Source organism: Fringilla coelebs, assembly GCF_963513975.1.
Source record: "Fringilla coelebs genome assembly, chromosome: 4".
Lineage (NCBI taxonomy): Eukaryota > Metazoa > Chordata > Aves > Passeriformes > Fringillidae > Fringilla > Fringilla coelebs.
In genome coordinates, this window is record NC_140032.1 from 47708682 (window position 1) to 47722381 (window position 13700).

Sequence of the window (13700 nt, forward strand, 5' to 3'; positions counted from 1 at the left end):
GCAGGAGGAGGAGGAGGAGGAGGAGGAGTAGGAGGAGACCGGGCGCTTTCACTCCTGCTGACTGCTGAGGCAAAAGGCAGAAAAAGGAGGAGGGGAATAAAAAGTAAAGAGGGGGGAGAGAGTGAGAGAAAACTAAGCCCAGCTTTTGCCGGTGCTGCTTGGATTGGATCTGGTTTGAGTTTCCTCTCTGCTGGCTTGAGCAGCAAGAGAAGGAGGAGTGGGGGGAAGTCGCTCACTCTTCCTCTGAAGCTTTAGCAAACGTGCTGGTGCCTGTGCTGGCGGGGAGTTGCCCGGGTGCAGTTCCTTCGCAGCATAATTGCTCTCATTGCCTGGACTTCTCGAAGATCTGGAGGAAAAAGGCATCACAGACCTGACAGTTGCTCACTGCCTATAGACTTGTCACTTTTTTTTTTTTTTTTTCCTAGGGGATTCTTTTTTAAAAATATTTTTCTCCCGGGTCACAGAACAGCAGTTCATTGAGTGGCTTTGAAATCCATTGCGTCCTTATCAACTTCGGGAGATATTTTAAAAAATTTTTCCCCCCTCTCTTCTGTTTTCATAGCCAAAAAAAAAAAAAAAAAAAAAAAAAGAAAAGAAAAGAAAAGAAAAAAAGGAGAAAAAAAGATAATCCTTTTGGGGGAGGGGAGATGATCGTGCTGATGTGGAATAAGTGCTCCTGCTGTCTCCTCTTACTAGCCGCGGTCCTGATCGTGGAGAGCTCCCAGCTAGACAGCTCCAGCTCCAAGGTGAACTCCATCAAGTCCACCCTGATGGGGGAGGCTCCAACTCAGGCAACCAACAGATCTGCAGGCATCCACCAGGGACTGATGCTTGCTAGCAGTAAGAAGGGCAAAATGCTAGAGCAGATGGGAAAACCTCCCAAGCACTATCACCGGCAAGGAGAGGTAGGACATGGTTTCATTGCTCGAGTGTCTGTCCATGTGCTGTATGTAAATAATTGCTAGTCTTCCCCCTCATATTATTTTCATAGCTTTAATATGCTAAATTAATTAATTTACTTCATTGGGCTTGCCTGGGACAATATATTCTTGTAATAGGTGTTAAGAACTGTGCAAGTGGGAGGTTTAAACCATTCATTTTTCTCTGTAGGGTTAATAACTGATGGAAGAAAGAGCAATCTAAAAAACTATCATCTTCAGCATTTCTTTTTTTGACTCCTTCAAAAGGCTGCCAGAAGCAAAGGAAGAAATTTCTTGTTAACTCTCAAGATAGTAAATGAGTTGAATTTAAATAGGTGAGGAAAATTTGAACATGAAGTAAAAAAATTCACAGCAGTGTAACAAACTTGGTTTTAGAAATCACACCTGGCAAGTTGATCTCTGGTATCTTTATCCTTGGTGAGAATAAAAAAGCATGCTATCCCTGTGGTATACTTTAAGGTGCAGTCCTTTGTTTAATAAGACAGAAAACAAATTCTATGTTCCTTGTCCAGAAGATGTTCCAATGATTGTGGAAGTTTTGTTTGGTTATGAGAATTTGAATGGAAAGAAGATAGAAAAGGTTATAGAAAAAGAAAAAGAAGGTTAAGAGGAAAAAACACAACACCCTGACTCGGTTGTGCAGTCTTCTTTCCTCTCTACCCAGCCTGGAAACTTGCAATTGTGATAGAAAATAATCTTCATTCAACTATCTTTGCGCTTAACTACAAAGCAGCACTTTAAGTCATCAGTCCTGTTCTTCCAAGTCTTAACTTGGATGGTACGAATGTTCATGTTGTGATGTTGAAAGAGGTAGACTTTTACAGAAAATGTAGATTTTATTGGGTATTATTAGTATCTCTAAATACAGCTGCTTTTCATATGCAACATTGTAGCAGCAAGAGAGTGTGCCAGTATTCAGCACTAAAAAGGCAAAATACTCAATGTCTGAAGGGTCTGTACTGGCATAAATTTTCCTTATAACAGCAGAGAAGCTGAAAATTCAAGTAATCCACTGAATTTGCTAAAGTTTCACATCAGCTTCCTAATAATTGAATGTTATAATTTGGTTTTGTGCATAGGCATAGTAACAGTAGTGGTAGTTTTGGTTTTTGTGTGTGAGAAATTTCCAAGCTTTTTTTTCCTAGCCTCAACTGCTTTATAATTTACCCAGAATTTGGTTGCCTCTCCTTACCTCTAAGCAAAGTTTAGCAAGAGATGCTGTGATGAAGTTTCATATTACTAAAGTACTGTGCTTTTCTCTAATTCACATTTTACTAATTACAATTACATTGCTATGTTGAATCGCCTTGAGAAGATAGAGGTGCCCAATGCACCTTCTTATATGTTCTCCTTGGATTTCCTTTTGTTTTCAACGAATTCACAAAATGTCCAAATGCAGGTCTTATTTTCCCACTGAGTGTTAGCAGTCTCATGAGTTTTTTGAGTCTGTGCTGCCCAGCTTTTGCCTTTTGGAGAAGTCTTGCCACCTTCCCCCATGTACAACATCCTCAGTGCTTCACAGTGTGTTCAGCGCAATGTTGAGAATAATTGATTATAATTCACCCAGTTCCTGAAAAACAATTTGTGCTACCCACTGATTGTATTTGCAAGATTTGCCCCTAACTTGCCAGCCTGGACTGGGATTTCTGGGTGCTTCTAGTTACTGGCATGAGCTCACAAGGCACACTTTAAATCAGAGACTGCGCTGTAAGTATCTGTAGTGGTAGAGGAGGTGTCATGCATGTTAAGATTTCATGTTTGTAGCATAAGCAAAGACCCCCAGAGAATTGGTGGCTGTGACTCCCAGGGAGGAAAACCTGACCTCCCATCAAGGGCTGTCAGCACTGAATTTACCCTCTCTCTAAGATTCTGTCCCCAGATCCGGCATGGCCTCACACAGATGTATGTGAAAATGACACAGATTTGCTCCCAATAATTCTAGATGCTACTTCTGGCCACCTGCCTGAAGCAACACGGTTAATGGAGAATTGCAATAGAAAAAGGAAAAAAAGGGAAAAGACAAGTAAAAGAAAATGAAAGAAAGGAAAGAAAATAGGAAAAGAAAAAAGTAAAGAAAAGAAAAAATAAAAAAGAGAAGAGAAAAAGAGTGTCTTTTCTGAAAAGGTTTTCTCTTTGGTGATACTTCCCGCTGTAGGGCTGGTAAGCCGCTGCATTTTTTTAACAGCAGGGTCACGCATATCAACCAATTAAGACATCATATTTTCATAATCTTTTTTGAAGTACTCTCTTATTAGGTTAGTATTTAATTTGTTTAGATTATGGGACTTTGCACTGAAGTTTACCAGGCCACTTGAAAAAGAGCAGGCCTATGCATTTCTTTCTAAAACAATCTGTTGAATTAGTGGAATTTGTAATGTCTCAAAAATAAGAGTATCTTTTATATCTTGGCAACATTAGATGGTGAGTTGAGTGTCTTGTTTACAACTAGGAAATAGTTTTAACAAAGACCAAGGATATGCATGTTAAAGACAAATTAATAGAATTTTGCTGTTGTGAAGTCTCTGAGCTGTGCTTTCAGGTCTGGACTTACACGTGGTGGAAATCACCAAAACTGATGAAAGGACCATCAGCCTACAACCTATTTGCTTTTCAGTTATGTTAATTTTCAGGACTAGGAGCAACTTGGGAGTGTTTAATCAGCAATAAATCAACTGATACAATAGCTGATGGCTTATCTGGAGTGTTGATGTTTTTCAGCTGGTAGTTACAGTGCTTCTGCCCAGAAAGGGAAGATCCAGCGCTCTTTTGTCAGGCAAAGTTCCAGTTTAAATTAATGAAAATACTCACATGAGCAAAGCAAGTTGATCCAGCTTGCAGAGAGACTGGCGGGGCAAATGGGGATTTTAGTAAGACTTAACATTTTTATGTCTTTCTGAGGAATATTATTTATTTTCTGGTCTTATTCCCTTTACTGCCTTGGATAAGCAGAGAATGAGAAGCACTGATGTGCTAATCGGTGAGATTTCATTCTCTTCACTGTTCTTTACTGTCACTGCTGCCTTTCCTTTTCTACAAACTGCTAATGTTTCCCCAATTTCACAGAGAATCAGAAAGTGTCTACAGCATTTGCACAAGGGAAATTTTTGCTCAAAGCCAGTATTGTACAGTGCATGCTAATCTAGGTTACTTTGGGGGAGTCAGGATTATATACTGTCAGCTGTTTATTTCCTTTCAAAACTTGATTTAGAGAAATGCTTCTAGGGATATCCAGCACCTCAGTTCCGTGAGCTGTCTGTGAAAGTGTTCTGGATATATCCCTCTCTAGGAAAATATGATACAGTGAACAGGGTCATAATTGACAGTGAAGATAGATTAATTTTTCTGTGTGTTAGCTATAGCTTCCACTATGTTTGGGCAAGGTCTCCCACAAGAGTGATGTAGCTCAACTATAGAGATGCAACCTGAAAGGAAAAACAGAACCTGAAAGGAAAAACAGAACATACTGTACGATGCTTGAAAGGCATAGCCATTCCACAGATTCCTGGTTGATGACTGTGTAGCCTCTTTAATTCACTTCACCATCTTTTAGACTTCTTGCCTCTGGGTTTTAGTCCCCTCTCTCCTCTGAGACGTGTCCCCTCTGTCAATGCTGGAGTTTGCATGCCTTCACACTCAATTACCTTTAATGATCTGGTAGGCTGTGACCTACCAAGCTTTATTTCCAGCTATTTTCCTTCTTTAATCTATGGGTGCTATTTTCTTCTTCCCTTCCCTCCTCCTGGCCACAAGCTGTCGCTTCGGTTCATTCCCCAGCAAGATGCGTCTCTCATTCCCTTTGTCCCTTTGCTACTGCATAGCTGTTTGGGTTTGTGCTTCCCCTTGAGACTTTCCCTTCCCCATGAACATGATGGGAGCAGTAGTAATGAAGGGAAGAACTGGGACATCCAGTAGAGGGAACTGACACATCTGTGGGGCTGACTAAGAGATAATGAGGTCTGGAAAAGGGAGAGAGAAGTGAAAAGCTGGGACAAGTTTTAGTGCTGTAGAGGCACAACAGACAGCTATCAGATAAGCCTTAGTATTCCAAATGCACTGGATTAAATGTTAAAATGTGTTTATTTTTTTTTAATTATACTGCAGCTTGAGCTAAGAGGTTCAAGACCACAGAAACCAAACCTAAGAGGCATTTATTCAAATGACTAATTTGATACTGATCTCATACCTATTAACGCATGGACATACATGTGTTTCTTGGACAGGACATAGTTACCCACAAGGACTTGCTAGAAAATGTTTGGATGATGCTTTGTAGCAAGTAAAGCAGCATGAGATGTAGTAATTGAATGCAGTGCCCTGACACTGTTACAATAAAATGTACCAAAGACACCAAAAATGTAACCACAATATATTAAATAGCCAGCAACCAAGACAGTAAAAATTATTTCTTCATGGGATTAAAAATAAATTAATTAAAATAGCTAGAAATTACATCCAGCAATCCAGCAATGCCTTTTTTAATTAAAAAAAATACAGAATTGCTAAATCTGCAGAGGCCACCAGAGGATTAATTCTTTGCTCTTGCTGTTTGGTGTTAGAAATCTGGGTGACATACTGGTTTACTGGCAGCAGTCTTGCTAAATAACCTACTAGCTTCCCTCTTAACTGCAAAAATGGGGTGCAGAGTATTATCTCCTTCCTGGTGTCCCCTTCAAATTGTTATTATTAACTGATGTCATAGTATAGAGCAAAAGCTCCTATAAAGTAGATTTACTGCCAGTATTTCATATTAGCTTTGCAACATTGCCTAGAAAATTTCTAGAACGCTGATGTGCTGCTGGGTGTGCAAGTACTTAGGAAGAGTCAGTTTCTGTATGGAAAGTCTGTCAGTGCTTAATGACAACACAGAAGACGATGAAGCATGATTACATTTTCCTCTCAGAAAAGTGAGTCTGATTAACTCATTATGTTTGATTATTAACTGATGCTTTGCAGATGCAAATATAGCACAAGTTTAATTTTGATCTTAATTATCTCAACACCGGATGTGTCTTGCAAGCACTTCGTATCTCATGGCTTGTCAATAGAGACTTTGGTCCTTTTACACTTGTTCTTACAAATGCCTCACCCTGGAAGTGTTGTTCAGGAGGAATTTAGCTCTGCAAAGGAGGAGCCCCATGAAGCTTCTGCTTCTGTTTGGTTTTCTAGCACGCCTTTCTTCTCCAGGTTTGGTATATCTGCTTATTTTTTTCAGTATATCCAAACAAATTTTAGATATATGTAAAATTGTTAATTTGGAGAACACCTTGAAAACAGAGAGCTTCCCCTCCTGCATGTGCTTGCCAAGGTCCCTACCAAGTCCATGCTACCGCCTGCATGCACACACGGGCTCTGGCTGGCAGGAATCAGGGTGTGGTGGGACACACCTGGAGCCAGCAGCCCCTGCTTGGCCCATCATTGCCATCATTGTAGGCTTGTCACCATGTCCTGTGGAGCTTTGTGTTGGTTTTGGCACTGCAGTCATGAAATGTTTAAGATGGATTTAAGGAGCTGGAGTTTGTGTGACACCATCGACATGGTGGACAAAGCTAGAAGCCATCATTCTGCTCTTCCTGCACTGGTAAAATTCCAAGTGTATTAAGAATTTTATATTTATTCTTTTTTTTTTGTGAACTGAAGATAATCCTTTTGAAATCTTTGTCTTTTACTGCTGTGTTTTAGGTGGTGTTTCTGGTACTTTTAGCTTGAAACCTATAGGAAACTTCTATGAGCTTAATATCCATGGGTGTGAAAGGCCAATACAAAAGCCAAGAAGATCAGAAGGTTTGCTTTGCTACTCTTTTAAAATTAATTTTGCCTGAAAAAGTTTTTATTTCTATTTGAGACCATGAACTTCATCTCATCTTTTTTTCACCAAGTGTAGGATGTGCATTGGCAGTGTGTGTCCCCAGACCATCACTTTTCTTCAGTGTAACTTCTTCCTTTTTGGTTGAAGGTCAAATTTATTCTAATGGAAATTGTAATGAACATTAGGCAATTTTCAAATGGTAATGACACGTGGAAATAAGTGATTTATGGTATTTCCAAGCTAATTGCAGAATTCTTTCCTTCAGAATGGGCTACAGAATGTAGTGTTAGGGAGTGAGCAAGATGGCTTAAAAGGATACATGTGTTCATACTAAGGGACAGCAAAATACTAAATCACAGCAATTTTCAAATAAAATACAGAGTTTTGTTCATCTTGGTTACTGTTTTTTGGGGATAGGCCTTAAATCCATCTATGATTTATACATTTGTGTTCACACAAACAGAACTTGAGTTATGAAAATAAATGGAATACAAATACGCAGTGGGAACATGGAGTTCACTCATTCAGCAGCTATTTTGTTCTTACTAACGGAAAGAGCAGAGCAATGCTACAAAAAAGAAAAAAAAAAACTTAAAAGTTGTTGGGTTTCCCCCCCTCAAAGCACATAAGCACACGGTTCAGCCCCTTGGGACTTTCTTAAAGCTAAGCTTTGATATGATTGAATTTTCATATGCATAGTAATGAATCTTTGAGACATGCATGTTGCACATGTGTAGTGCAAATGGCACTGGTTTAGCATTTTTAGCAGTAAGCAAAGGCAGACTGCTCTGCACATGCTTGGGAATGAGGTGTTGCTTCACTCTGCAAGCCCTCTGCCTCATTCTCTGTGCATCATGTAAGTGTGAACCAGGCTGTGCATGCTTTTAAAAGCATATTTATCGGTCCAGTGAATGAGAGGACAGGGTTCAGTTCTACGTGTTTTGGCAGCTTGCCTTGAGTAAAGCAATGACTTGCTGTCAGCATGATCTCCTCTCTGCAATCTGAAATGACTACAGTGGAGATCTCTTAAAGGAACTGTGAACACAATGCATTGATGTTCCAGCAGGAAACTTTTATTCTTGGAATCTCATTCCGTAACTGGAACAGCGTCAGGGAAAGTAGTGCATCTGCTGGGGAAGATCTCTTTTACTTTTCCTTTTGCATAGAGCAAGGTAGCTGCCCAAATTGGGTTCGTTTTTGGGGGTTTTTTGCTATATGTTCCTACAGCAAATGGTACACCTCTTCTTGGCAGTCTGAAAAGATACTAAACTGGACATTCTGCAGTGGCCTGACCTGTCAGGATTAGTATATGCAACTTGCCATATTTCTTTGTTTCTTTTCTTTTGGCTTGAAAATGAGAGCACAGAGCCCTCCCACCCAGTTTGCTGTGGACTCAGGATGCTGTTTTCTGCCTCAAAAAGTAAAAGTTTGTGTTTATTTCTGTCTTCTGGGGTTTTAGGTTGCCCACACAGAGACTGAGCTGAGTCTTTTACTCTCCTACACTTTGGTAGGAGTACTGGGTGCGTACTTCCTTTCTTTTTCAAACATCATCTCCCTGTCATTCTTCAGGAGGGAGGGAAGACAGGACATATCAAATGGTCATGTTTTACCAGACCTGCCATTCTTAAATTTCAGTTTATCATCCACTGAGGTAGCAATAATGACACCATCTGGCTCACATAACCAACCACTCTGCGTGAACTGAATGCAATGGAGTTGCCCAGTGAGACTGAAAGTTGTTCCTTCAGACCTGTTCAGTTGCTGTTACTCCCAACAAAGCTAAATTTCCATTTTTATATTATTCATAACTAATACCTGTGGTAGGGTGAGACAGTGTGGATGCAGGAATGGAAATTTTGGGAACCAAGGAAGGACCATGAAAACAGGAGGTTGCCATCCTCTCTCCACACTTTCTCCATATGGAGCCAAATGTTGATGTTGCCTCATGTCATATTACAGGTAAAGAGAAAAACTGCCAAGGCTTAGAAGTCTACTTTTTAGTTTGGTGGTTAGTACTAAACTGCTTAGCTGCATACAATGTTTTTGTAATTGTTTAAATAAACACAGAGTTCTTAAAATGCTCTTTAGGAATGCTTGTAAACTTCTGTGCTTGGATTTGTCCCCATTGCTATCTTCCAGACATCCCACTCCTCGCCAGGAAAATGGCTTTTTAACAAGAAGAATACTCTGGAAATTACTTTCTGAGAGGGTCCTGGCCACAGCAGCTGCAACAAATTGCCACTGAACTTCAGTCCCAATTGTTTTTTATTGCTAAAAGGATAAGTGACCAAGTGATTACTTGTATTATAGCTTCACGACAGTTTATTAAGTATCAAACTGTAGTGTGTGATCTTGTCTAACCAGATTAAGGTTTTCTCTGCGGAGAAAAATTTCCCTCAGACTTTGTACTGATGCTTAAGCTGCAAGAGGGTGAGAAAGTCCTGCCAGTCCCAAACTGTTCTGTGGTTAGGCTGGCTTGGGGTTTTCCTCTGCTGGGGCTGGTTGGTGATGTCAGCACAAGCAGAGCTATAACAGCATGAAGCAGCTGAGAAGTCAAGGCACTGCAGTCCATTGCATGTTGGTCCACCTCCTGCTGAGGAAACAAGTCCATGGGGGGCATTTCCTGAGCAAGAGGGTTTTGAGTGGCAGCACAGCTTCAGCATAGCTCCGATATGCTAACTGGGAAGCATTTTCAGCATGATTTTCCAAATACGCAATACAGAGCCCAGGAAGGTCAATAAAGGATGGAACAAAACTTTGAGATGGTACAGGAGGCATGCTTGTGTCCTTGAGCAGGATTTGCCACCTGGAAAGGAGGTGCAGGTATGCTTACCCTCTTCTCAGCCTCTCTGCTCTAACTCTGAGGATCCCTCCTTCCCCAGACACACTGCCCTCGCTGTCACTGCTGTAGCTTTGGGGCTTGGGTTTGGTTTTGTCCAATGCATTTAAAAGGATGATGCCTTTTCTTAAGCACTATCCTCTCAAGTTATCAGTGAAGAATAGATAAGAGAATCTTTATTTCAGGCACACATGTGCACTCCAGGTGTGAAGGGAACTCTTAAACTGTTTATGAGTGCACAAAGCCCCATGAACAAAGAGGGCAAAAAAGAACGTTGTCATTTTAAGGAAAAATATGTTTTAAGGCCCTGTTAAAAAATAAAGCCAAAACAGAGCTGCAAATGGGCTGCAGATTGTCTGTGTAAGAGGGATTAGCACTCTGAAAATCTCTGATAGGCTTATGCCACAGACAGTCCCAGGCAGCCAAGATGCCATTTGACAGTGGAGGGGGTATCCACTGTCAGGCTTGTGTCTTGGAGATCTACCCACAAAATCCACTTCCAATAGGCATACACAGGTAAGCAGGATAGCACTGCCTTGACTGTGTTTTAAAGGTTTTAGATGACTAGAAGTCAATGGAGACATTGTATGAAAGGTGTGAGATAGTGGGGTGTGAGTTCCAGATCTGGGTGCCCTAATCGCTTTTAAGTTTGGTGGGGTTGAAGTCTATTTTACTGTTAAAAGGTCAGAAGGGTCAAGGATGGCTAAAATGAGAGAAAACACATTACTTTAATAGCCATGTGAGGATGTCTTAATTTGTTTGGAGCAGCTTTCAGGTACACTGAGGGTAGCATCCATAATGGTGGTGACAATTCAAACAAACAAAAGTGATGTAACTCACTCCCCTCCTGCACTGTTTTCCAGCCAATGCACCAAAAAAGTTTGGCCATAGACACAAGTTCATGCTGCCAGAAATGCTACACTTCAGCTCTTTGCTCTGCAAAATATGCTTCTTTATTGCCCTTCTTATCCAAGAAGTGCCACACACTTCTGCACAGAAAGCCATCTCAAAGGTCTGGCCCTGTTTACCGATAGGGTAAGTCTGAAATGTACTTATGTACCTAACTCCCTGAATGTTTTCAGTGGGAATTAGGTTCTTCATGCATTTAGGGAGTGTAGTCATGGTCTTTGCCATGCACAAGAGAAGTTCAGAGGAAGTCATCTATCTGAGACTCGGTGCAAAGCATGCTCAGGAACAAGGACCTCTATTCTCCTTCATCACCTATGTAAGGTAGTCCGAGTCTGGTCATCAGAATAATTTGTTATAATTATTATTACAGAAAAGTTTAATTAGAATAATTTATGCTGTTGCCTCAATGATGAAATAATTATCAAAAAAATCAGTTATAAGTCATATCTAATATAGCAGACATGGTTACGCTGGCCCTTCTCTCTGGGTTACAATCTTTATCCAGAGTAACTTTTTTCTTAAACCAGCATATTTTTTTTTATTTTCTTTTTTCTGTAAAATTGGACATGGATGCAGAGATGTTGCAAGGAAAGCTGTAGAGCTTGTCTTTAATGAGCCTCTTCCTGACCCACCCTGTGTAAAGCAGTTGACACATCATGTGTTGTGCAGCTGGGACGGCTACCCTGGCACATATCTCTGATATGTGAATGTTTTGACTTTGGCCTTTTGGAAGCACTGGTCCCATGCTGTTCTCCAGAGTTGTGTTTAAGTCATTTCCCAGATACCGTGGATATAGGGCTGGTAGGAGCAAAAGCTGCAGTGGAATTCACGAGTACAGATTTAGCTGATTCTGTGAAAACAGATTGCACAACACAGACTGACAATTTCTGGATTTGATTTTCTCTCTTTCCTTGGTTTGACCTCCAGTGCTCTTTCTGTCAACTGGTCAGTATTTGGTTCTGAAGTTGTAGAGTTTGTGCATTGTGTGTGTATGTGTGAATGCTTTTTATTTGTTTGTTTTGGTTTTTTTGTGGGGTTGTTTTAATTTTGCAATGTAACCCTTTAAATTTGAATTTTACCCCTTGATCAAAAGTCAGGCCAGTTTCTGTGAGGCAGCAGCTAGAGGGCTTGAAGGGTGCTGAGGGGGTGCAGGGGTGAAATTCATGCAGGTTGATCCACACTGCTGAGCGGTCTGAGCAGACAAGAGCAGCCATGGACAAAGTTCATGCCTTGTCAGTGGAACAATGCACATCTCTGTCCCTGTAGTATGGGGAGCTCAGCTGCTCCTGATACTCTTGGCTCTATTGGAAGTGTTCTTGTTTGCTTTGTTAATAAAATGGTCACTGCTTTTACTTTTGATCCCCTTCTGCCCTAAATAACCCTATTGTCAGGAAATCAATTTAAAGAGTAGCTACTAGAGGACATTTTGTGAACATTCGATCAAAATCAAGTTACCCCATCTTTGCTCTTCAAATACTTATGCCAATGGAGCTATAGCTCAAGTACAAAAACTTTAAAAAAACAGAATTTCCAAGGTATAACCCATTTCGTAACTGATTAGAATAACTGATAATTGATCAAAAATAGCCAGGATTAAGCTGCCATATTTCACTATACAGGGAGGCTATGAGCAAAGCTTCACATAAATGTTTCAGGACTGATGCTGTTCAACTTACTGGCAAATTTTCTGGAAAATGGGCACAGAAATTTTGACAAAAATTTATGCACAACAGTAAAAACTTAAGTGAACCACAGAGTTGCAGTAAAAGCCATCTGACCATCTGAGAGATAGATCCCATGGGTAAAATTCCATTTCTAATTGTGTAAAGCAATATAATATGGCACCATGTGATGGCAATTTGGCACATAAGTGATAACCTGTAATTTAGAGTAAATTTAGCTATCTTTCATGGTGAAGCAGCAGCACAGAGACAAAAATTAAATACCAAGAACATATTAAAACAAATCCAATTGGAATATCAGGAAGTGGAAAAAAACCAGAGAGCATTTTTAAACTGGTTCTAATCTCATGTGCTGAGTAACTGTTAAAAGATATAAAAGCAGTCAGGATTAAATGGAGGAGGGATGATCATAACACCAGAACTGCTTAAACACTGGAGAAAGTAAATAGATTGCAAAGACCCAGTTTGGAAAAGGGATGCCCATGGGAGAACAGGAGGGAGAGAAATAAAGTACTGAAGAGTCAGAAGAAGGTGAGTGGGGAGCAATTGCTCAATGTTTGCTGTAGAAGAAGAGCCAAGAGCAGACAGTGTGAAATTATCAGACAGCCAGGAACTACTTTTTCATGTTGTGGAGCCACAAGATCCTGTGAGAGCCATGTGTGGGAACTGCTCACATGGGGAGGAGACAGACATAGAGGCAAGAGGTGCCACTAGTAGGTACTGAACATCCAGCCTCAGATGTGTCTAAGTGGCTGTTGGCAGAAGCTGAGAGAATGCAACTGGGAGAAGTCCTTCTGTGCTTGCCTATAACCTTATTCCTCTGAGTATTTGCATCTAGCTGGATGCTGGCCTGACCACTTTTCTCTGATAGGCTATAGCAACTTTTGTGTACTTATGCAGGTAATAATTTTTATCAACATAAAGATCAAGAATTTTTTTTATCAGTATCATAAGTAGCCCAGCTTGTTGCCTTAATTTATCAGGAAACTTAAGTATATCTTCTTCAAGGTATGCATTTGTGTTTTGTGTACTTCTGTTAGGATGTGCATATACAAATATGATGCAAAAACTTAACTTCTGAGCTGAACCCAATCCTTGGGTCTATGATAGTAGGCACTGATTTTCTTATCCTCTCCAGTGCCCATGAACATCAGTGTTAACACTCCCATGAATGCCAATGTGGCTTTGTTATCCACACTTCTAGTCAAAATGTTAAATAGTCCAAAGAGGTTGCTGCAGCAAATGGAAAACATGACTGCAATGAAAAGGAAATGGAAAAAAGAAGCAAGAGGCAAAGAGGCTTAGAACAGATTTACAAAGTATGTAGGATACAAAAGTCAGGGGAGACTTTTCAAAGATTTTTTCTAAAATTTAATCAGCTACAGAAGTAAATACTTTCTAAAAAGAGTAAGATTTTCAACTCATTCATTAATCAGAAGAAAGATTTTGGGGGTTTGCGGGGGAAAGGGGTGCGTCTTTTTTCTTTTCTTTCTAATTTCCTCAAGAATTTTGCTAATGAGTAA

The 13700-nt window shown here is 40.3% G+C and overlaps 1 protein-coding gene across 1 annotated transcript in view; it reads left to right on the top strand.

The window, feature by feature from the left end:
- Positions 1-233: 233 nt before the first annotated feature.
- Positions 234-13700, top strand: part of DKK2 (dickkopf WNT signaling pathway inhibitor 2) — a gene marked incomplete at its 3' end in the record, with an annotated part of 36780 nt that continues 23313 nt past the window's right edge. Inside the window, exon 1 of the mRNA XM_084203821.1 lies at positions 234-905. Within this exon, the coding sequence (XP_084059947.1) occupies positions 648-905 (258 nt within the window). The 5' untranslated portion in view covers positions 234-647. The remainder of the gene's footprint in view (positions 906-13700) is intronic.